Source organism: Diceros bicornis, chromosome 15 (genome assembly GCF_020826845.1).
Source record: "Diceros bicornis minor isolate mBicDic1 chromosome 15, mDicBic1.mat.cur, whole genome shotgun sequence".
In the NCBI taxonomy this organism is placed as follows: Eukaryota; Metazoa; Chordata; class Mammalia; order Perissodactyla; family Rhinocerotidae; genus Diceros; species Diceros bicornis.
In genome coordinates, this window is record NC_080754.1 from 2,473,648 (window position 1) to 2,496,014 (window position 22,367).

Below are 22,367 nucleotides of genomic sequence, written 5' to 3' on the forward strand. Positions count from 1 at the left end.
TTAATAGAAAGGTGGTAAATAAACTAACATCATCATTAGTTGTTATTCAACATACAAACATTAATTGTGTTATTGAATGCAAAGTAAAACTCAAGGTATCATTATGAAATTCAAGCACTACAGTTTTACTGGGAAATAGAGGACTACTTATGGTGGAAATACATTGGAAACATCCATTCACATTTCAACCAATGATATAAGTGATCATTTTAAACTTCTATGGGAAATAGAAACAGTATCTGAATACTTATGGGGAAGATGGATCCAATGAAAAAATTTAGAAATTTTAAGTCATACTATAGTATTTTATCTTTAGAATTTTTTTAAAAAGAGTATGGTGAATATTTTGAATATCTGCTTTGCTAAGATTTATTCTATAATATTCTCACATAAGTATATTGTGCATATATAATAAGTATATTGATTAAGTATCTATACAGGTAATCTATGCAGCTTATATCTGAGCCTCTGCTGTCTGCAGTATTGTCCCAGTGTAATGGCATATACAGAAAACTTACCTTTAAGTAATTTACAATGTAGTTGAAAAGACATGCCTCTTTATGTGAAATAAGAAATAACAGATGTCAAAATGGGGGATGCAGATGATAATTACAGGGGTAGGTTATGAAGGAAGAGAGAACTATGCGTAAGCATTGCCAGGAATATCTTCACATATTTAACACATTTATATATATGTACCTCTATACATATATACGTGTGTGTGCATATATGTGTATATACATATGTATTTGTACAATGATGAGGTATTGTCCCAGAGTTTGGGCTAAAGAATCAGCAAAACCTGGCTTTAAATCCTGGCTTACTCATATATCATCTCTGTGACCTTGTGCAACTGTTAAAGCCTTTGTCTCCTCATGTGTGAAATGTGAGTCTTAGCACCTACATCACTGGGTTTTTTAAGACTTAAATAGAATAATGTTTGTAAAACGCCAATTTGAAGTGGACAGTAAGCTGTGTTATCATATCGATTATCCATATGCTTATTAACACTATAAGAAGAAAATTTATGCTCTTCGTGTCAGTAAAAATTTTATAGTGTGTAATTCAATAATTTTACATTAGTTTTCTGCACTATTCAGCACAGAAATGCGTGCCACAAATACATGGCAGCAAGACATTTGCAATTGTCAGATTGACGAATGGACTGTAAGTTTGCTGCTAAGCCAGCAGAAGATATGGTTGTCAAACTTTACTGAGGTGTCAGAGTACGTGAGACTTTGAGCAGTGATGAGTGACTTTGGTCAAAATGTTCAAATCATGCATAGAAGCCATTTTATGATGAGCCTATTCTTCAATTCTAGGCTGAAAGATAAAATGTCTTGCTTACTTTTTCCATAAAATGAGGTGGTCACATAAAGCATTTTTTATGAAATAAAATTTGTGGAATACATTTTTATTTCTAATGGTCTGAATAAAACTATATTTGTTTTGCTTCTATCAAAAAATGTGTCTAAGAGAACGTAAACTACTAGTTAAATCCATATCTGTCAAATCCTGCAGAAGAATGTTTTTATCACAACAGTTATTTGTAATCTAAATACTGTCACCAACCATCCTTTAAAAATTGTGGCTCACTCCTTCACTGCTATAGATTAGAAAATAGGTATGCTGTTCCAAATACGATGGGTAACCAATGTACTCTATGATGAGAACTCAGATTATGGATTAGAATGGACCTAGGCCTTAGGCTCTCCTACCATGTGACCTTGAGCAAGTGTTCCAGTTACTCAGTGCTGCATAAGAAAACACCCCCAAAATTTAGTGACTTAAGACAACAACAGTCATTTATTTTGCTTATAAATCTGTAATTTGGGCAAGGTTCAGCACGGACAGCTCATCTCTGCTTCATGCAGCTTCAGGTGGGATGGCTGCACTGTGGCCTGGAGGATCTACACTCCAGGTAGCTCATTACCTGGCTGTCAAGTTAGTGCTGTCTGTCGGCTGGGTGCAGCCAGAGCTGTGGGCCAAGGGCCTAAGTTCTCACTGGCTTCTCCATGGTTGCTTGGCCTTCCTGTTGGCATGGTGGCTAGCTTCTAAAAGGAAGCACGCCAAAAGTAACAGGCAGAAGCTCTGTCACTTTTTATGACCTAGTCTAGGAAGTTGCATTTGTATACCCAAAAGTTGTATACAAAGTGCTTTCTGCAGTGTCTGCCTCATGCTGAATACTCGATAATTATAAATGGTTTTGCTGTATCTATTATTACTAATATATGTTTCAGTGAATCACTAAGTGTTTTCTCTTTGGGAATAGTTTTACTTATTTGTAAAAGTAAATTTAGTCTGGCTTAAGGAAGATGCAAGAAAGGAATATTGAAAGAAAAAGTTAGAAACTGCCATTACTGGATGTCTAGAAAAAATAGTGAAATAGAAATAAGAATCTCTGATTAGGGGATAAAAAGTTAAATAGCATGTCATTTCAGGGTACTTGGGAATATGGTGATAGATTCAACAAGCACATTTTTAAAAAGCACCGCTAAATATGTAGGCTTAAGCATGGTTGACTAAACTATACTGGGAGCACCAAAGTAAATAAAAATCACATCAGAAGATGAATGTTGGAACACTTAAAAGGTGTTCTGTATTCATAGATAAAATATGGCTAGCTTTTAATGTTACAACTATATTATTACCAGATTGCATTCAAAATGGTAATAAAAATAAAAATGGGATCTAATCCTAAAAACTGCTAATATAAACCTTTTGATCTCCATACCTTATCTTAACTTCCAGAATAAAACCATTTACCTTACTCTCACACTAGAAACAGTTCTAGATTTTTTTTTTTTTGATGAGGAAGATTGGCCCTGAGCTAACACCTATTGCCAATCTTCCTCTTTTTGCTTGAGGAAGAGTGGCCCTAAGCTAACATCTGTGCCCACCTCCCTCTATTTTGTATGTGGGTCACTGCCACAGCATGGCTTGATGAGTGGTGTAGGTCCGCACCCGGGATCTGAACCTGTGAACCCCAGGCTGCCGAAGCAGTCCACGCCAGACTTAACTACTACACCACCAGGCCAGCCCCAGAAACAGCTTTAGAATTTTAACTTTGTGTGTCACCAGCCTCAGACTACTAAAGTTATTTCTGATTTTACATTACAAGTAATGCCCTGTTCTTGACAGTTGTCGGTCTCTTGAATGAATATACTTTTCTCAAGTCATCTTTAACATATAAATTATGAATCTATGAAAGAGAAAAAATGGTAGAAGTTAAAACTAAGATCTGTTATATCCACTTTATGCTTGTTAATGGCAGCTTACATGGGTTTGCCAGTATAAATCCCTGTTTATTTTATGTTATTGTTTCACATAGCTAAAAAAAAATAGTATATAGTTTCTAGGTTGGTGTCCTCTTCTTCATTTAACCAAAAGTTTAAAACCTCACTGCTATTCTGAGACCTGGGTAGTTAGTGGTCTTTTGGTTCAGTTCTCAAAATCTTTGGTGTGTTAAATAGAATCAAATCCACGTATATGCAGTTTGGAAGTAAGCCCGGGAGTTCATGAACAAGTGTGTGAGATTGATGTCTCAAGCTGCTCTCTCTCTGTGTTCTTCCCAGTACTTTCTAGTTCCCTGTGGCTCCTCTTTAAGGGCCCTTGGCTAGAAGACTGGCTGGGGATTTATTTACTGCACTCTGGTGTGCACTTAATCAACTGGATCTGCATCCAGAGCTGAGTGAGAAGAGGCCAGGGAGAAAAAGAAATGCAGTGGGGGTTGACTCTACGCTCTCGGAACCACAGCTTCAGTGAATGGAGAGAAAGTTTTCTTCTTAAGAATTTTGGCTCCTGTGGGCTCCCATTACTGGCCACCATCACCACCACCACTGCCAACATCACATGATTGCTTGAGGGCTGGGCAGGAGAGAATTGAGACAAGAAGGAGAAGGAAAGGGGGAAGGGATTTCCACATTCTCTCCTGAGCATTGGGAGTTCCATTTCCCACTTGCAGAGCTAAGATGAGCAGGCTTGTCCTGGAGCTCTGTCTGAGCCCTGCTGCCCACTTCCAGGTTTCCGGTCCACTTGGCCCAGTCTCCAGTCCAAGTGTTGGGAGAGGCGGGAGGTGGGGGTTAGGAAAGAAGGATGGTAAACTCATCACCAGCTCGGTAGTACTTCCTATTTTGGTCTTCTCCAGTATACCTGCTTCTCTTTCCTCGTCAGAGTTTTCAAGTGTCCACTGGGTACATTGTGCTCTGGTTTTATGGATGAGCTGGAGAAGGAGGATGCAGCGTGCTCTTCCATCCTTTCCAGAGCCAGAGCCCTTCCTCTAATTCTTTAGGATGCAAGTCATGTAACCTACAGTATATTTTTGTAGGTATGATGGTTTCCTATTTGCTTACTCAAGAGAAAATCCACTTTAAACATTTCTTTGGTGGCAGTAAGAAATTAGAATTAGTAACAGGATACTTTTACATGCATTATCTCATATGGACTTTATAGTAACACCCCTGCAAGGATGGTTTGGTTGAATATTCTGAAGCACAATGCACAATTTTATTAATAGACTTGTATTTGGTCTTGAGATTTTCCTTGTGTTGCTATTAGTAGATTGTTCTGAAGAAACAAAATATTTATGTTTATTTACCCTTAGGTTTTAGGAATTTTTTTCTTTTCTTTTTCTTTTTCAATTTCCTGATATTCCCTACCTTCGCTTATATGACACCAAAATTTAATTTCCATAACTGCAGAACAGCATCTAGGAAAATAGTAATGATGCTGCCTATCCCAATTTCTTAAATTTCATGAATTCTAATGTTTTGAGAAATGATGCAGATCACATATTTTACTGATAAGTCATTCAGGTTTATCTAAACTTACAGACTATTGAACACTGATGAAGGAAAGGCAGTCAATTATATCAATATCAGTTCCTGTCACACAAGACACAGATGGTGAGAAATGCACAGCATGATATGCCAACCAGGATTTCTCGTGGTCCTTTGTCTTAGGGTTCTCTGATGATAAAAATAAACCTAAAAAACATTGCTGGCAATATATAGCCTAACGATTCCATTTTTAAAATAAAGTATGTGTGGAATAGGTCATACATTTCTTGATTTTGTTTTAGCAGAGACATATGTGTGTGTGTGTGTGTGTGTGAAAGTACTTTCCAACTGTATTTCATTCAATACCCAGAGACTTCAGTTTACTGAGAACAGTGAAATTTCCAACATTTATAAGGGAAATTTTATTGCAAGGTATGTATTCATTAGTATTAGTGATATTTCAATAACTATCCTCATATTGAATGTGCCTTTAATACATGCTTTTCTGTAAAAATTACTTTGACCTTTATGATATAAATCACATCTTTTATTGTTATTTTAAGCAATCACTTAAAGTTCCTCAAATGATAAACATATTTTTGAAGTAGAAAACTGTTTTAACTTAGATTATCTATTATGTCATTTTATGAGAATATTTATATATTTTGTATTTTATAGATCTACCATTACCAAATTACATTGTGTTTATTTTTCCGGTATTCTTGCTACTTTTATCAGTAGGTACGTGGCAACAGAAAATCAAGAAATCATTTCACAAATATTTCATAAATAATGGTTTGATTGTAATTTGATTATTCTCAATGAAATATACTCCAATTATGTGATTAGAAATTTAGTAAAGTGTAAACTTTTGTTGAACATAGTTTATTGAACATTCCATTTTACCCCCACTCCCCCCGGACACTTCACCAACATGAGTAAGGGAATACAGAAGGTTTACATTAACAAGGACAAAGCAATGGGTGACGGGAGGAGAAAATACATCAGGTGAGAAAGGTCAACATGTCAACAAAATTGCAGAAAATGAAAATCAAATGGAGGAGTGATAACTCACTTAGCAGTGGAACTTGGTATGACTGCCTGCAGAGAGAGAAGCTTCTTTCACTTTGTGCTATTCTGTTGTGTATATACCAGCAAGTGGAATTATTATGTCAAAAGATACATCTATATATATCTCTAGTAAATACAACCAAACAGTCCCCCAAAGTGGTAGCACCAGTTTAAACTCCTCCAGTAATGTGTGAGAGCTCATATTGCTCCATATCCTCACCAATACTTAGCATTATGTGTCTTTTTCACTGTAGGCATTCTGGTAGATAGTAGTAGTAATGCGTTGTACTTTGAAATAAGTTTTTAAAGTGTGTCTTTGAGAAACTAGGTATAGTAAATATAAGGACATTATAAAAGGTAGAAAAATATGGAGACAATTAGAAAAATAAGAACACAAGGTGATTAAAACAGTCTGATTTTTACTTGCAGCCAAGATGTAGTAACATCTACTGCCTGAAATAAACCTAGAAAATCCATGCAAAATATATGAAAAATCATTTTCAGACATAAAACATCAGATAGTGAAGGACAGTGATCCCTGAGAGATGGTAAATAAAGGAGGAGGGTTCTACAATTATCCCAACTTATTAGTGTCTTGAAAGAGTTTCCAGGCCATGGTGCAGGGAAGAGGGACCCTGACAGAACCCAGTAGACTCCCTCTGTGGATTGAGAAGAGAGATCTGAGAGTCCACGTAGACCAAGACAGCCAGATTTCACAAGACAGAGTATGAAAGAGGAGAGTGTCTCTCTGAAAGAGCGCTCCAGAGACAGCTCTGCAGAAGTTCTCCCCAAGTGTTCACCTGAGTTTTGCTAATAAGCAAATAAACCAACAAAGGAGATAAATAAAATCATAAAAAGCATGTAGTTACTATAAAAAAAGGCAGAAAAAGAAGAAAATGGAACAAAGAACAAATGGGACAATTGGAAAACAAATAGCAAGATAGACTTAAACCTAACTGTACCAGTAACCACATTAAATGTAAACAGTCTAAATCCCAATTAAAAGAGGTTATCAGATTAGATTTAAAAAAAAATTAAAAAAGCAAGATCCAGGTATGTGCTTCCTGCAGGAAATGTACTTTACATATAAAAACACAAAGAGGCAAAGATAAAAGGGCAGAAGGAAACCTTGGAGGTTGATGGGTATGTTCACTATCTTGATTGTGGTGAAGTTTTCATAGGTGTATACATATGTCACGACTTATCAAATTGTGTGCTTTACATACAGTTTTTTGCATGCCAATTACAGCTCAATAAAGCTGTTAAAAATAGTGTGGTATATGTGGGGAGTGGTAGGAAGTCTAAAATTTCTTTAACAGTGGAGGATGAGTTTGGAAAAATAAATGTGAGTTCAATATATTGAACTTCAAAATAAATTTGAAGAAATTTAAATCCTAAACTGAGTTTGGACTTCTTATTAGAGACCACATATTAGCAACTTTTTCTGTAAAGGGCCAGATAGTATGTATTTTAGGCTTTGCAGGACGAGTAAAAATTGAGGATATCATATACCTATAGAATCATTTAAAAATGTAAAAAGTATTCTAGCTCACAAGCTATACAAAACTAGGCGTTGGGCCGTGCCAGCTCCTACTACAGACAGCAGAGAGAAGCATGGTCATCTCTCCCGTTTAGGAAGGTAACTGACAGAGACTGTAGAGTGGGTCTGAGCAGGAGAAGCAGAAGCAGGCAGATCTGAAATGAGAGCAGTAGTCCAAGGAATATGGGTTCACATAATAATGCTGTAGGATTATAGATGGAAACTCAAAATAGAATCACTGTAGATATACTGTATCCATTCATCAGTTGACACTTAGATTGTTTCCGTATCTTGGCTATTGTGAATAATGCTTCAATAAACATGGGAGTGCAGATATCTTTTTGATATCCTGTTTTCATTTCCCTTGGATGTATACCCAAAAGTGGGATTGCTGGATCATATTGCAGTTCTATTTTTAATGTTTTGTGGAACCTCCATACTGTTTTCCATAGTGGCTGCACCAGTTTTCATTCCCACAAACAGTGCATAAGGGTTCCCTTTTCTCCACATCCTCGGCAACACATGTTATTTCTTGTCTTTTTTGTGATAGCCATTCTAACTGTGTGAGGTGATATCATTGTGGTGTTGATTTGCATTTCCCTGGTGATTAGTGATGTTGAGTACTTTTTCGTGTAGCTGTTGGCCATTTATATGTCTTCTTTGGAAAAATGTCTATTCAGTTCCTCTGCTCATTCTTTAATGCAATTTGTTTTTGTTATTGAGTTGGACAAAGTCTTTATAAATTTTGGAGTAACCTCTTACCAGATATATTATTTGCAAATATTTTCTCCTATTCCACTGGTTTCTTTTTAGTTTTGTTGATGGTTTCCTGCTATGCAGAAGCGTTTTAGTTTGACAGCATTTAGTTTGAAGCATTTTAGTAGTCCCACTTGTTGATTTTTGCTTTTGTTGCCCGTGCTTTTGATATCATATCCAAAAAATCTTCGCCAAGACCAATGTCAAGGAGATTTTTCTCCATGATTTCTTCTAGGAGATTTACAGTTTCAAGTCTTATGTTGAAGTCTTTAATCTATTTTGAGTTAAATTTTGTGAGTGGTCTAAGATAGGTGTCCAATTTCATTCTTCTGCATGTGGATACCCAGTTTTCCCAACACAATTTGTTGAAGAGACTATCCTTTCCCTATTGTGTGTTTGTGGCTCCCTTGTCAAATATTAGTTGACTGCAAATGCAGGAGTTTATTTCTGGGCTATCTACTCTGTTCTGTTGGTCTGTGTGTCTATTTTTATGCCTGTACTATACTGTTTTGATTACTGTAGCTTTGTAGTATGGTTTGAAATCAGGAAGTGTGAGGACTCCAACTTTGTTCTTCTTTCTCAGAATTGCTTTGACTATTTGGGGTCTTTTGTGGTTCCATACAAATTTTAGAAAATTTTTTTCTGTTTCTGTGAAAAAAGACATTGGAACTTTGATAGAGATTGCATTAAATCTACAGGTGGCTTTGGGTAGTGTGGACATTTTAACTATTAATTCTTCTGATCCATGAACATGGGATATCTTTTCATTTGTTTGTGTCTTCAATTTCTTTCATCAAAGGCTTGCAGTTTGCACTGTACAGATTAATGGTTAAATTGGTTAAATTTATTCCTTTGAATTTTATTGTTTTTGATGCTGTCATAAATGGGATTGTTTTCTTTCTTATGCACACAGTCAAAATAAAAATGATAGAAATGATATCAGATAGAAATGATAGAAAAATATGTGTAATAAAAATGACAAATATAACATTAACCTTGCTAATAAAAATCTCTTATAAATTCATAGAAAAGATAAGCAGCCAATAGAAAAAGATCAAAGGATGTGAAAGGCATAGACAAGCATAACTAAATGGCCAAGGAAAATACGAACAAATGGGCACAACATCACTAGCAATCAGGAGACTTCAGTTAACCTAACAATATCTAACTCCACATATTATCAAAAAGTGAAAGAATGGTTAACATTAATTACAGGATTTAGAGGGGTGCAAGTTTAAGGTGCTCTCTTACATTATTGTGAGTTTTTATAAATGTTTAGGAACGGAACATGGAAATATGTGTTGAGACAAATAATAAACATACCCTGACCCAGAGCTCCCATCCTTGGGAACTGAAATAAAGCATCATCACAAGGATGTTCACTGCAGCATAGTTTAGATAGTGTGTCTCTCCACTGGGAAATAGTTGAGAGAAATACTACAGACACATTACAAAAAAGTAACTCATAACCTTTGACCTGGAGATATTTTCATAATATAGTTGGTAATTGAGAAAAACAATCCAAATTATATCGATGTTATCCCAATATTGTAAAATTAACAGTAATAAATCCTTGTGAACGTACATATATGTATATATATCTATCCAGCAATGTGTTGACATTTTAGGAAAGTGATATTTGAAGAAGAAAACAGGAAGAAAAGGTGGAAATAAGCCAAATTTCTAAATGACATTGTAAAATAAATGTCCATACAAACGGAGCATACATGTTATGATCTCATTTATATAAGCGTAAATGTTTTTGAATATAGAAATAAAGAAGTACTTAGAAAAAAGAATCATGGTAGAAAATGAAAGTTTAAACCAAACATCTGTATCTGAATAGCTTTCTCTGAAAGAAAAAATTAGAAACCACCGCATCAGATAATCTTGAACTCCCTAGCAATATTTTGTGCAGTATTGACATACGTTGGAAAATATTCTTATCTTGGGTGGTTTGTTTTCAGAAACAAAGTTTACATACCCTATATTTAGAAAAATAAGAAAGTGGTAGAGAACAAAGAAAGGATGTATAAGAAAGCAATTTAAAAGTTTTCAAGACACAGGTACTGATATCCCCTTTTCTTGCTGAGGGAGATTCACCCCGAGCTAACATCTGTTGCTAATCTTCCTCTGTTTTGTATGTGGGTTGCCGCCACAAAAAGCCACTGACGAGTGGTGTAGGTCCATGCCCGGGAACCAGACCTGGGCTGCTGAAGTGGAGCATGCTGAACTTAACCACTAGGCCACGGGGCCAGCCCCTGATATCCCATTTTTAACAGAAATACAAACAGAACCTAAAATCACAAACTGAATGCTCATTCCATTGACAGAGTTCTAGTAATCTCATATTAGACATTAGTGAATTACTTATTCACTCAATCTTTAAATTTTTCAAGCATTTGTAAGAACTAAATACATACTTGAAATATGCTCAGCATTGCAGATATAAGAATGGTAATGCCTGGCTTGTGGCAGTTAGGAGAAGTTGAGGTGAGAGATGTGACAAAATAGTTAAAACCCCATATGAGTCAAGATAATAGAGGGGTATGTGCTGTATACCATTAACGTGTACTGCATAAAGAGAATGTGACTACACAGAACAATGGTTTTCTAACACTTTACAGCATAATCCTTTGTTTTTAAATGAAATATTATACTAAACCTTAATATTAAAATAAATATGATAATATTTTAACAATCCAAATATATGTTATAAGTTAAACATTTTAAGGTTTTCAAAGGCAATTTTGATTTACACAAACATTTTAAATCAGGAATAGAGTTGAGTTGCAGTCCCAATATCCAATTTGTATTTGTATTTTTTGCAGGAGGCAAAAAGTTCAAATTCACATATATAATAATTTGAATTAGAAAGATTTTTTTTTACAGCCAGCTCACTTTGCAATATTTGAGCTGCAGTTGAATCACTTTCAAAATCTTTACTGTTTCATCCCTTACTTATAGTAATTCAGCAAACAAAAATATACCCATAAATTTATAGGAAGATAAATTATGCCGTGATCAGAACATGCACTAAGTAGAAATATAATCTTCTGCAGGAATTAAATAGCAGGGCACTCACACTCTGTCCAATTCAATGAAACAAGTATATGTTGAGCACCTACCATATGACAAGCTGTACCAACCTGCCCTCGTGGAGCTTACAGCCATTAAATACGTAATTGTCAAGGTGTTGTTGCAGGAGGACATCGAGAGGATGTGACCACTGGTTGACCCTGGAGGACCTGGGCAATCAGAGGCTCCTCACCCCTCCCCTGTTGTTGGAATGTTTGTTGTGTCCACTGTTCCCACAGTGGGAGCCATTTTTGACGACATGACCTTCAGAATAGTAAGGTGTTTTTGAGACCATCTGGACGGTGTATGTGACTGAACCCAGGTAAGGCCTTTGTATAAACTTTTAAGATTCTGGTGGACAGCAGAGATCTACTCATCTTGTGGCCTCCCAGGACAAGCCTCGTATGTAAGACCCCTTGCTTATTAAACTTGCCACCTACCAATCTGGAGTGGTGTGTGTGTTTCTTTGGTCTCTTCTTCCCCTCCGCGTGTGGGGCCAGTTTGCGAACTAACAGGTATACTAGTGTGGAAAAGACACAGGTGCTTGGAGAAACTAAACTAGTCTAGGAAGTCAGGAATGGCTTTCTTAAGGAAGTGAGACTTGAAAGATGACTAGGAGTTAGCAAGGTGAGTGGGTCATGGGGTAGAGATGGAGACGAGATTTTTCAACAGAGAAAAGGCTCAAAGCAGAAAAAAGAGCATGGTAAATTCACAGAAATTAAAGGAGTCCCTCAGGAATTCATTCATTCACTCACCAAATACTTATAGAAAGCCAAAGAATACCTAGGCCTTAGAGAGACACTTCAGTAAACAAACAGACAGAAGTCTCTGCCCTAATGGAGCATATGTTTTAGAGGGGAATGGCTTAAAAAATTAAACATACCATGTGTCAGATGTTATGTTCTTTGGAGACAGTGAAAAGAGTGAAAGGTAATATAGAATTCTGTGGTGGGAGGCAGCTGGAATTGGAGTTTTAAAGAGGAAATCTGAGAAGTCTTCATTTACCGGGTAACATTTGAACAGAGACCTGACGTAAGGGAGGGAGCAAACCCTGCGAATAGCTAGGTGAGAGAGAGTATTAAAGGCCAGGGCATGAGCTTTGGCTGCCCAAGATTCTGAAGGAGGCTGGTATGGCTAGAGAGAGTACCTGACAAGGAACAAGGGAGAACTTGAAAAGCAGGGTCCCAGAGAATGAATAGGGAGTGAAATCGTGCAATACCTGGTGGGCACTCAATAGGGCAAAGGCTTTGCCAGCAGAAATGGAAGGCCATTGGAAGCTCTGGGCCCGGGTACCGTGGTCTCACGAGTGTTCTAAGGTGATCACTATCTGTGGGGTTGAGAATAGCCTGTAGAAGGGAGTGTGAGAGGGGAGTCACTTCATCTGATGTGGTAGGAGTGGTAGAGAGGACCAAACCACCGTGAACTTGTAGTCCAAGGTAAATATTTAGTGCTATAGCCCCTGTTTAAAAGTCTTTTAAAACAGAGGCTATAGTAAACAAATTTCTGTGTTCAAAACTGCACCATGGAGTGTGGTAGCCACTAGCCACATAAAGTGATGGGGCACTTGAAATGTGGCTAGTTTGAATTGAGATGTGCTGTATTTGTAAAATACATATTGGATTTCAAACACTTGGTACAAAAAAATCCCTCAAAAAATGAAAAATATTTCAATAGCTAGATTATATGTTGAAATAATATTTTGACTATATTGACTTAAAATATATTATTAAAACTAATGTCACCTGTTTCATTTTAGTTTTTTAATGTGACTACTACAAAATTTAAAATTATGTGTATATGGCTCACTTTATATCACTCTTGGACAGAGCAGGCTTAGAAGAGCAAGCTGTCTGCAGAGTAGATTAAAGTGAGCAAGAATGGATGTTGAGAGACCAGTTAGCATATTCTCAAGAACACTTTGAACATCACTAAGCTATTCTAAGTATTTTAAGAGATGTTCTAAGCATTCTAAGAAGATTCTAAAAGAAGGTGACGAATTAGCTGAAAACACTTCAGATAAGAAATTATTTAAATTCTTGTTTTCTACTTAGCAAAGAAAACAAATAAAAGGTAACAATGTTTTGCTGCGCAAAATTAAGTTATAAGCAGGCTACTTTATATGCTAAACAATGTTTATGGGTGAGATTAGAATGGCTGATAACAGAAAGAAAACGAAATGTTTATAGGTCTGGTCTATGTGTCTTACAGGTTTTATATCTATAAGTATACATCTATAGGTTTTATGTCTTGTGTCTATATGTACATGTAATAAACTTTTAGTGTAGTCCTATAGTGTACACATTCCTAATTAATTTATTTCAAAATAATCTCATTTCAAAAGATGACTTAAAAAGCCTTTATAATAATAGTTAAATTAACATTGGAATACATAGAATACAAGCTCTCCACTTAAGTTTGTACATTCTCTATAAGTTGGTTGATTTATTAGATTTATAAATATTGTAATAGATTCGATAAAGATATTATTTAAATTTCTAGTTGAGTTCAAAATTTAAATTATTTGCCAAAGTATTACAAATGTATTCTATGAAATATTTTTGGTTTTTTAAACAGCATAATTAAGTAGAAAATGATAATTTTATTGACAAAATATATATAGGATGAATTTATTGAGTATCTTATAATATATTATCTTGTAACTACTATGTCATAAGATTAAATTTAGAAATTCAATATTTTTTAAAGAATATTTTATTTCTGAAAATATTAGTGGGGTTAATTATATATTATTTACATACTCTGAATTTTGACAGGCTTAGAGAAATATTTTGATGATACAGTGTTTTTATTGATTAGCCATATAGTATTACTTAATTTATCAGCAAATTAGAGAAGAGATTGTTGTTATATTTGTGTGTCTCCACTCACAGCTCCCTTGATATTGAATAACCAACTTTTTTTTTTTTTTTTTGTGAGGAAGATCAGCCCTGAGCTAACATCCAATACCAATCCTCCTCTTTTTGCTGAGGAAGACCAGCCCTGGGCTAACATCCATGCCCATCCTCCTCTACTTTATATGGGACGCCGCCACAGCATGGCTTGACAAGCAGTGCGTAGGTGCGCCCCCAAGATCCAAACCTGCGAACTCCGGGCCACCGAAGTGGAGCCTGCGCACTTAACCGCTTGTGCCACCAGGCCGGCCCCCCAACTTTTTAATAGTAGTTTTACTGTACAGAATTGATCATTTTACTTCTCTTGAATTGCTTGATCATTTATAAAAAGTATTGTTATAAAAGCAAACACAAACTATCAAAAGTAATACAGTTATTGTGCGTGTGTGTGTGCACCACCTCTCCTGGTTTATGCCTGCTGCAGGATAAGAGTCACTGGTGCACGGTGTACACTAGTAACTAGAATTACAGTCATTCAGATCTGTAGGAGCAGTCATCATCATATGTATAAATGGTTATTTTATTGGAACTCATTTAAGTAGGAAGTAAATTTACCTCAGAAAAAATTAAATGTCATTTTTTTCTCTCTTCTTCTTGAGTATATAAGCAGAAGAAACCTTATCAATAGATGCATTATTGTTGAGTTAGGATTCTTGTATGTTTTTTTTGTTTTGTTTTGTTTTTTAAAGATTTATTTATTTATTTTTCCCGCAAAGCCCCAGTAGATAGTTCTGTGTCATAGCTGCACATCCTTCTAGTTGCTGTATATGGGACGCGGCCTCAGCATGGCCGGAGAAGCGGTGCATCGGTGCGCCCCCGGGGTTCCGAACCCGGGCCGCCAGCAGCGGAGCGCGCGCACTTAACCGCTAAGCCACGGGGCTGGCCCTCTTGTATGTTTTTAAATAGAACATTTTGTAAAAACATATTGGGTTAAAGTAATTAGTTTGTTAAAACATTTTTTAACTTAATGTATGTCACTGGAAAATTACTCTTCCTTTATTTTGTACAACAGTGTGAATTTATTTTTATTTATTTATCTATTTTTGCTGAGGAAGAGTCGCCCTGAGTTAACATCTGTGCCAGTCTTCCTCTATTTTGTATGTGGGTCGTCGCCACAGCATGGCCACTGACAAGTGGTGCAGGTCTGCACCCGGGAACCAAACCGAACCCAAGCTGCCAAAGTGGAGCGTGCCGAACTTAACCACTAGGTCACGAGGCTTGCCCTAGAACAGTGTTAATTTAGAAAGTGGACAGCAGTGGTTTCTTTGACACCAGAAACAACTAAGCCCACACCTTTCAGGACCTTGGATGCATACCTACACAGGAGGCTTTTTCTGGATCTTCCATTCCTGTGAAAATGTACACTGCAAATGACAGCATGGATTTAAGCAAAGAGAAAATGAGGTTCAATAAAACATTTCATCACATAACTTTAGTCGTTTATTTTTTGTGAAATTTAATCACTTGCATACAATTTTCATGATTTTTGCCATATGTGTATAGCACATATACATACCCTATTTACTTAATATTTTGTCTACCCACTTTTTAACTTAATTCAAAATTTTTAAATGAATTTATTTCAATATAATAAATGGAAAAACTGCCATAAAAAATAAACATGTTAAAAATAAAGCACTGTTATCAAACTATAGCTAGATCTTGCCAAAGTCTCTGAGCCCAAGGTCAGCTCTCATTTTTTCCCAAAAAAAAAATTTCACCAGTAAGAAAGGTGTTAAAGATATACCAGCACCACACTGGGACTTTCTCCTTGGGTACTCAGAAGAACTGAGTGAGAAATGGAACATAAATACATTTTCAACAGTGTGATTCGATGTGATTTAATGCCATCTCCCAGAACTACACAAAATCATCTCCCTCACTGCCGGTTGTGGGCATCCCCACACTTTGGTAAGCACTGTTATTTTGCGTGTGTGTGTTGCAGGTATGCTTTTTAAAATTAACAACCTCAGCTAACATGTGAAGTCACCATTGTGTTACTAATTGTGAATAACTAATTTCATCCGTTAATATTAACGTATACTATTGAATTTTCTCTGTATGCGTGACATTGAACTCTGAGATCCAAAGTGTGTATAAATTAAAATATGTTGTACAAATAAAAGACTCTAGCAATAATAACAAAAAATTGTTTTTCCTGTTTTTACAGCTTGCAGACCAGGATTCTATAAAGCATTTGCTGGGAACACAAAGTGTTCTAAATGCCCTCCACACAGTTTAACCTACGTGGAAGCAACTTCTGTTTGTCAGTGTGAAAAGGGTTACTTCCGAGCTGAAAAAGACCCACCTTCCATGGCGTGTACCAGTAAGTGTACACATTTTGCATTTGCAAATCCTATTTCCAGCCCTTTTGGTCTCTTTATCCTAAATTTTTTTAAGTTTGGATATATAAAATCCTGTACCATCGATGCCATTTGTCTTTGATAACAGTCAAGGAAGAAGTTTCTCTTTGTTCTCAGCATGGTTGCTTTTCAACTGCTTGCAAAGAATGTGTGTATTCCTCAGAATTCACATTGATCCTTGACCTGCAAATCCCAGCACTGGTTTGAGGCCGTGTACATTTTCCCTAACCATAATCTGCCCTTAGGAAGTTAAAGCAGTTTAAGGCTACCTGAGAATTTACAAGCAAAACTTCTGCTCTTTACTTCAACTCTTGACCTTTTTAAGGCACATCAGTTTAGGACCATCAAGTTTACTGTGTGAGGGGCTTCCAGATGGAACTTTAAAAGTCGTTGTGCTGGGCCGGCCCAGTGGCTTAGCGGTTAAGTGCGTGCACTCTGCTACTGGCGGCCCGGGTTCCGATCCCGGGTGTGCACCGTCGCACAGCTTCTCTGGCCGTGCTGAGGCCGCGTCCCACATACAGCAACTAGAAGGATGTGCAACTATTACATACAACTATCTACTGGGGTTCTGGGGAAAAAAAAAAGGAGGAGGATTGGCAATAGATGTTAGCTCAGAGCCGGTCTTCCTCAGCAAAAACAGGAGGATTAGCATGGATGTTAGCTTAGGGCTGATCTTCCTCACAAAAAAAATAAATAAATAAAAGTCATTGTGCAGTTGTTATGCAGAAAAGGTTGAGTTTTTCTTGACATTTGTCTCTAATGGAAGGTATTTTTGAGTTTGTCCATATTTCACTTCTCACTTTCTCTCCAATTTTTGGGTTGAAATCAATAGAATATTAAATCTAAATGTGAAGATCATTTTAATGCATGTACTGAGAATTTTAAATTATTTGTGTTCTATTATTGTTAAAGGATTGTGAAATATCTGTACGGTTTTCAAAATAAAAGTGAATATATTAATACATTGTTAAGTTATGCAAAAGTAAGTTGTCACCTCTTACAAAGTTATAAAAGTCTTGTTAAATTCATAAATAAGATATTACAGTGAAAATTTGCCCTTATTTTTGATGAATTCGTGCCAAAATGTAGCTTATCTTATGTGATTCCATAGAGGCAAAAATAGATTGAGAATTATGAAATGCCACATATTCCTTAGAGACAATGGAGATATCCAATTTCTTTATATGATGCAGTTGATAGATTTGTCTGCATTACTACAGACTTTAATGTAAAATATTTTTATAGATCACATTTAATAAAAATGTAACACATTCATTAGTAGATGTCACTTTTGTTTTCTGATTGTAAATGCTGAGTGACTACTTTCTTCAGAAAATTGTAGCCTGGGAAATTACTACCTCGATATTTTTTTCCCTAGGAACATATTTTAAACTTATAAATAGGGAAAACAAAATTCTAAATATCATTTCTCACTTAATTGTGGAAACAGTTTTGAATAGCAAAAGCTTGCAATTACTATACATATGTAGTCCTTCATGCAGGGTTGCTGTATATGATTGTATTATATTGTGGAGAACAGACTGCGTCTTAAGTAGATGGTGGTATTTCAGATGGCTGCAGTCCTGCAGGGCAAGTATCCTTCATAGCCTATGTCAGAAAGTGAATGGAGCTTCCTAGCTGAGTGATAGAGGAGAATCTCCTGTTTTTATTTTCTTAGGAGACCATAAATAGACACTTGACAAACAGAACGAATAAACTGGTTCTCCTCAATATAACCCTTCAGTGAGGTAGCAGAATAGGTGATTGGGAAGACTTAGCATTCTTAACAGTGACAGACTAGTTAAGGAAATAAATATGGGATGAACAAAGTCTATGAACCTGGTAAACTGGCCAGTCATTGTTGAATCAGATATGTATACTTATCAGCTTAATGTTTATGTTTCTTGTTTTTTTTTTCTTTTTCAAAAAACACTTTCTTGTTCTCATGCTTGGTATTGTAACTTATGTTTTTAAAAATGCCAGCCTGCCTTGGCTATACTAAGTGGAAGCAGAGAAAGGTTTCATTCTGGCCGTGTTGGGCAGAGCTTTAGACAGGGAACAGCGTGCTGTGTTGCCATTGGGGATTAAGAGAGAAATCCCCAAAAAGGTTGAAGCTTTGGTCCTGTGTCCCTAGTCCAGCCCCAGGTGGCTCCTGTCTCAAGGCTTCACTCTGCTACTTCCTTGAGAACTTCTTTGCTTTATTTTAGCAAAGACTTAGTGTAGTGTACTAGTAAGTTCACCATCTTTTAGGGCCAAATAACCTGAACGTGAATCTTGGTTTTGGTGCTTACTAGCTATTTAACTTTGGGAAAATTATTTAACCTCTCTTAGCTTCATTGCAGCAGTAGGTAATAACAGTACCTACCTCATTCTGTTGTTGGCAATGATGAAATAAGTTAATATTTGAAAGAGCTAAGAACAATACCTAGCACGTAGTAGGTGCTACATAAATGTTTGTTTAATACAGAAGGCTGTTCTCTTATGATTCATTTTGAAATAGTTTCTGATAAGCTAGTATTCAAAGTATTAAATACTTTATATGGTTGCTAATATATTGGGCTCACAGCTTCCATCATTTCCATTCCTACAAACTGAAAAAAATAATGTACTGAATTTTTAAGACCTTTTCACACAATATGTTAAGTCCTGCACCTCTATGCCTATCTGATATCAGTAAAGTTTTTTGAATTATGCTCTAATTAGATGAGAGACCTTAGCAATTATCACAATATATGCAGAAAAAGTAAGGACTGTAAACTAAACTCCAAAGTATCATGGCTCCTAAAAATGAGAAGGTCATATTGTTGGGGAAGAAAAATCAGGAAAATGACAAGTATGAGTTCATTGAACAATTAGATTTAAGAAGACCAGGGTAAGTTTACAAGATATAGAACTTTAGAGACCAAGAATCAAGCAGTCAACCTTTCCTGACTTTCATTAACTGCAAACAATAGCCAAATTTGAATAGATACAAGCTCCCTTACCTTCTAAATCATGTATCTGTGAATCAGCCATTCTTTATCACCTCTATTCCAATGGTGTGTTGTGGAAATGTCAGAATTTGAGTCAGGTAAACAGTCAAGCCCATCACTTCTGGTGTTTCCTCAGTCTTAGCATTTGAGACTATGCTTTCAGAGAATCTCCCAGGGGTTTAAAAGGAGGCATTTTTTTTCCTTAGTATCAGAGGCAGGGAGATTTTGAATGTATGAGTTTAAAAGCAGATGAAGGACTAAAATATTGGAAATAATAAACCAGGATATTTGGCCAGTAAATGGCCTGGTAGAGAAAGATTTCATAGATGTATATACCATATAAATGGTATGATTATGATTCTAAGGACTCCAGGAAGTCTTCCCCTGCTCCTTAGTGCCATCACCAAACAATAACAACAACTCTTAAAAAACGTGATGTCACTATTAAGTTTTATAATTTCTTTGCATTTTCACATAGAGATAGGCGTCTTTTTTTATTTCATAATCTTGAGACATAAATAATGTATATGATTTATTCACATAAAGATTTTTTATTGACTTTATTCTTTTAGAGCTGTTTTAGATTCATATAAAAATTAAGAGAAAGTATAGAGATTTCCCATATACCTCCCTGCTGCCACACATGCATGATCTCCCCCATTATCAACATCTCCCCACCAGAGAGGTACATTTGTTACAGTCTATGAACCTACATTGACACATCATGATCACCCAAAGTCCATAGTTTACCTTAGGGTTCATTCTCCTTGTACATTCTATGGGTTTGGACAAATGTATAATGACATGTACCAACCACTGGAGTATCATACAGAGGATTTTCACTGCCCTAAAAATCCTCTGTGCTCTACCTGTTCGTCCCTCCCTCCCATCAACCCCCAGCAACCACTGATGTTTTTCCTGTCTCCATAGTTTTGCCTTTTCCAGAATGTCATATAGTTGGAATCACACAGTATGCAGCCTTTCAGATTGGCCTCTTTTACTTAGTAATATGCATTTAAGATTTCTTCACATATTTTCATTGCTGGATAGCTCATTTCTTTTTAGTGCTGAATAATATTCCATTGTCTGGGCATAACACAATTTACTTATCCACTCACCTACTGAAGGACACCTTGGTTGCTTCCCAGTTTTGACAGTTCTGAATAAGCTGCTATTAACATGTATGTGCAGGTTTTGTGTGGGCATAAAGTTTCGGCTTATTTGGGTAAATACCAAACATCATGATTCCTGGATCATATGGTAAGAATATGTTTAATTTTGTAAGAAAAAGACTGCACCATTCTGCATTCTCACCAGCAATGAATGAGAGTTCCTGTTGCTCCCCATCCTTGCCGGCATTTGCTGTTGTCAGTGTTCTGGATTTTGGCCATTCTGATAGGTGTGTGGTGGTATCTCATTGTGTTTTCATTTGTGTTTCCCTGATGACATGTGATGTGGAGCATCTTTTCATATGCTTTTTTGCCATCTGTATGTCTTCTTTGGTGAGGTGTCTACAGAAAGATTTTTAGGTGTCTCAAATGGCTACAGTTAAAAAAAAACATGCCTCATCTTCAAAGCTAATGGTGGGGGGTGATCTGATCCTTCAGTCTTCCATTGGGCCTGGTTGTAATTGTTAATTTTATTTTCTGACATTTTGTTTCCACTAACTCCTTTCTCACAATCGATGAGTATACTCCTCCAAAATAAACGCCTTGGAAAAGCGTCCTTCATTGGCTGTGGCTTCTCCTTCAGTTTTACTTCAGTTTTTACTCTACTGCATTCAGATTTTTGCTCGTCCCTCTACTGCAATCAGATTATTCTTCCACCACTTCAAGTAAACTGTGTAAGGAAAACTCACCAATGATCTTTGCCATTTTGTGTTAGAAACATTTTTGTCCTGTCATTCATGATACATAACTCTGTTGATCACTCCGTTTTTCTTGAAACACCTTTTCCCTTTTATTCTAAGAATTGCGATCTCCCCTTCACCTTTTTAATTTTCTGACCATTGTGATTGTCGCCATTGATGGTTTCTCTTCTTTTGCTCACCCATTAAATGTTAATTTTCCTCATTTTCCTTTCTTCTCCTTCTTGTCTTTTCACATGTTCTCATTCTCATGGCTTCAAATATCACCTGAAAATGGATGATGCCCATATTTTTATCCATATTCTGGTATTCTCTCCTAAGGTCCAAAGTCTGCTAGGTAACTGACTATGGGATTTGACAACCCGTATGTCCTATGGAAACCTGCCCACATCTCTGACCTTACGTCATGCTCCCCTTGGTTATTAAACTCAGAGACTTCCAGGACACAAAGCTGGTTCTCAACCTTGGTGCCAGCAGTTTCCTGTACTTGAAATGCGCTCCCTCTAGGTCTTCTGATGGCTGCTTTCTTTTTGCCATTCAGGCTCAAATGTCAGCTCTTAGGACAGGCGTTTCCTGACCACCTATTCAAAAATAGAATCCCTCCCAGTTACTCGTTTTTATGTCACATTTTATTTTTTATGGATTGTATCGCTCTCTGAAAATGTCTGACTTATTTGTACACCCACTTGGTTTATTGTCATTCTAGCCACACTAGACTACAACAGCCATAGGATCATAGATATTCCTTCTTTACTGTATCTCCAGCACTAATAGTACCTGGCAGATACTAGGTACTAAATAAGTACTGGATGAATGAATAAATTAATAATTTTAGCTCAACCTAAAAAAGCCAGTTTTATTGCTTTCTACTCCAGTCTGCTCATCCACCCCAGCTTGTTTCCTTATCCTGGTGAATCCTCATCTAACTGTGAATCCAAGCCAGAAATCTTAGAGTCATGACCCCTGCCCCAACCTCGACATGTCCACGGAGTCACGAATCCTGTCAATTCTATCTCTTAGTATTTCTTCT

At 36.5% G+C, this 22,367-nt stretch overlaps 1 protein-coding gene across 1 annotated transcript in view; it reads left to right on the forward strand.

The window, feature by feature from the left end:
- The window catches only part of EPHA6 (EPH receptor A6), a 784,796-nt gene that overhangs the window by 325,494 nt on the left and 436,935 nt on the right, over positions 1-22,367 (forward strand). The window contains 1 exon segment of the mRNA XM_058555640.1: positions 16,306-16,461. Within this exon segment, the coding sequence (XP_058411623.1) occupies positions 16,306-16,461 (156 nt within the window).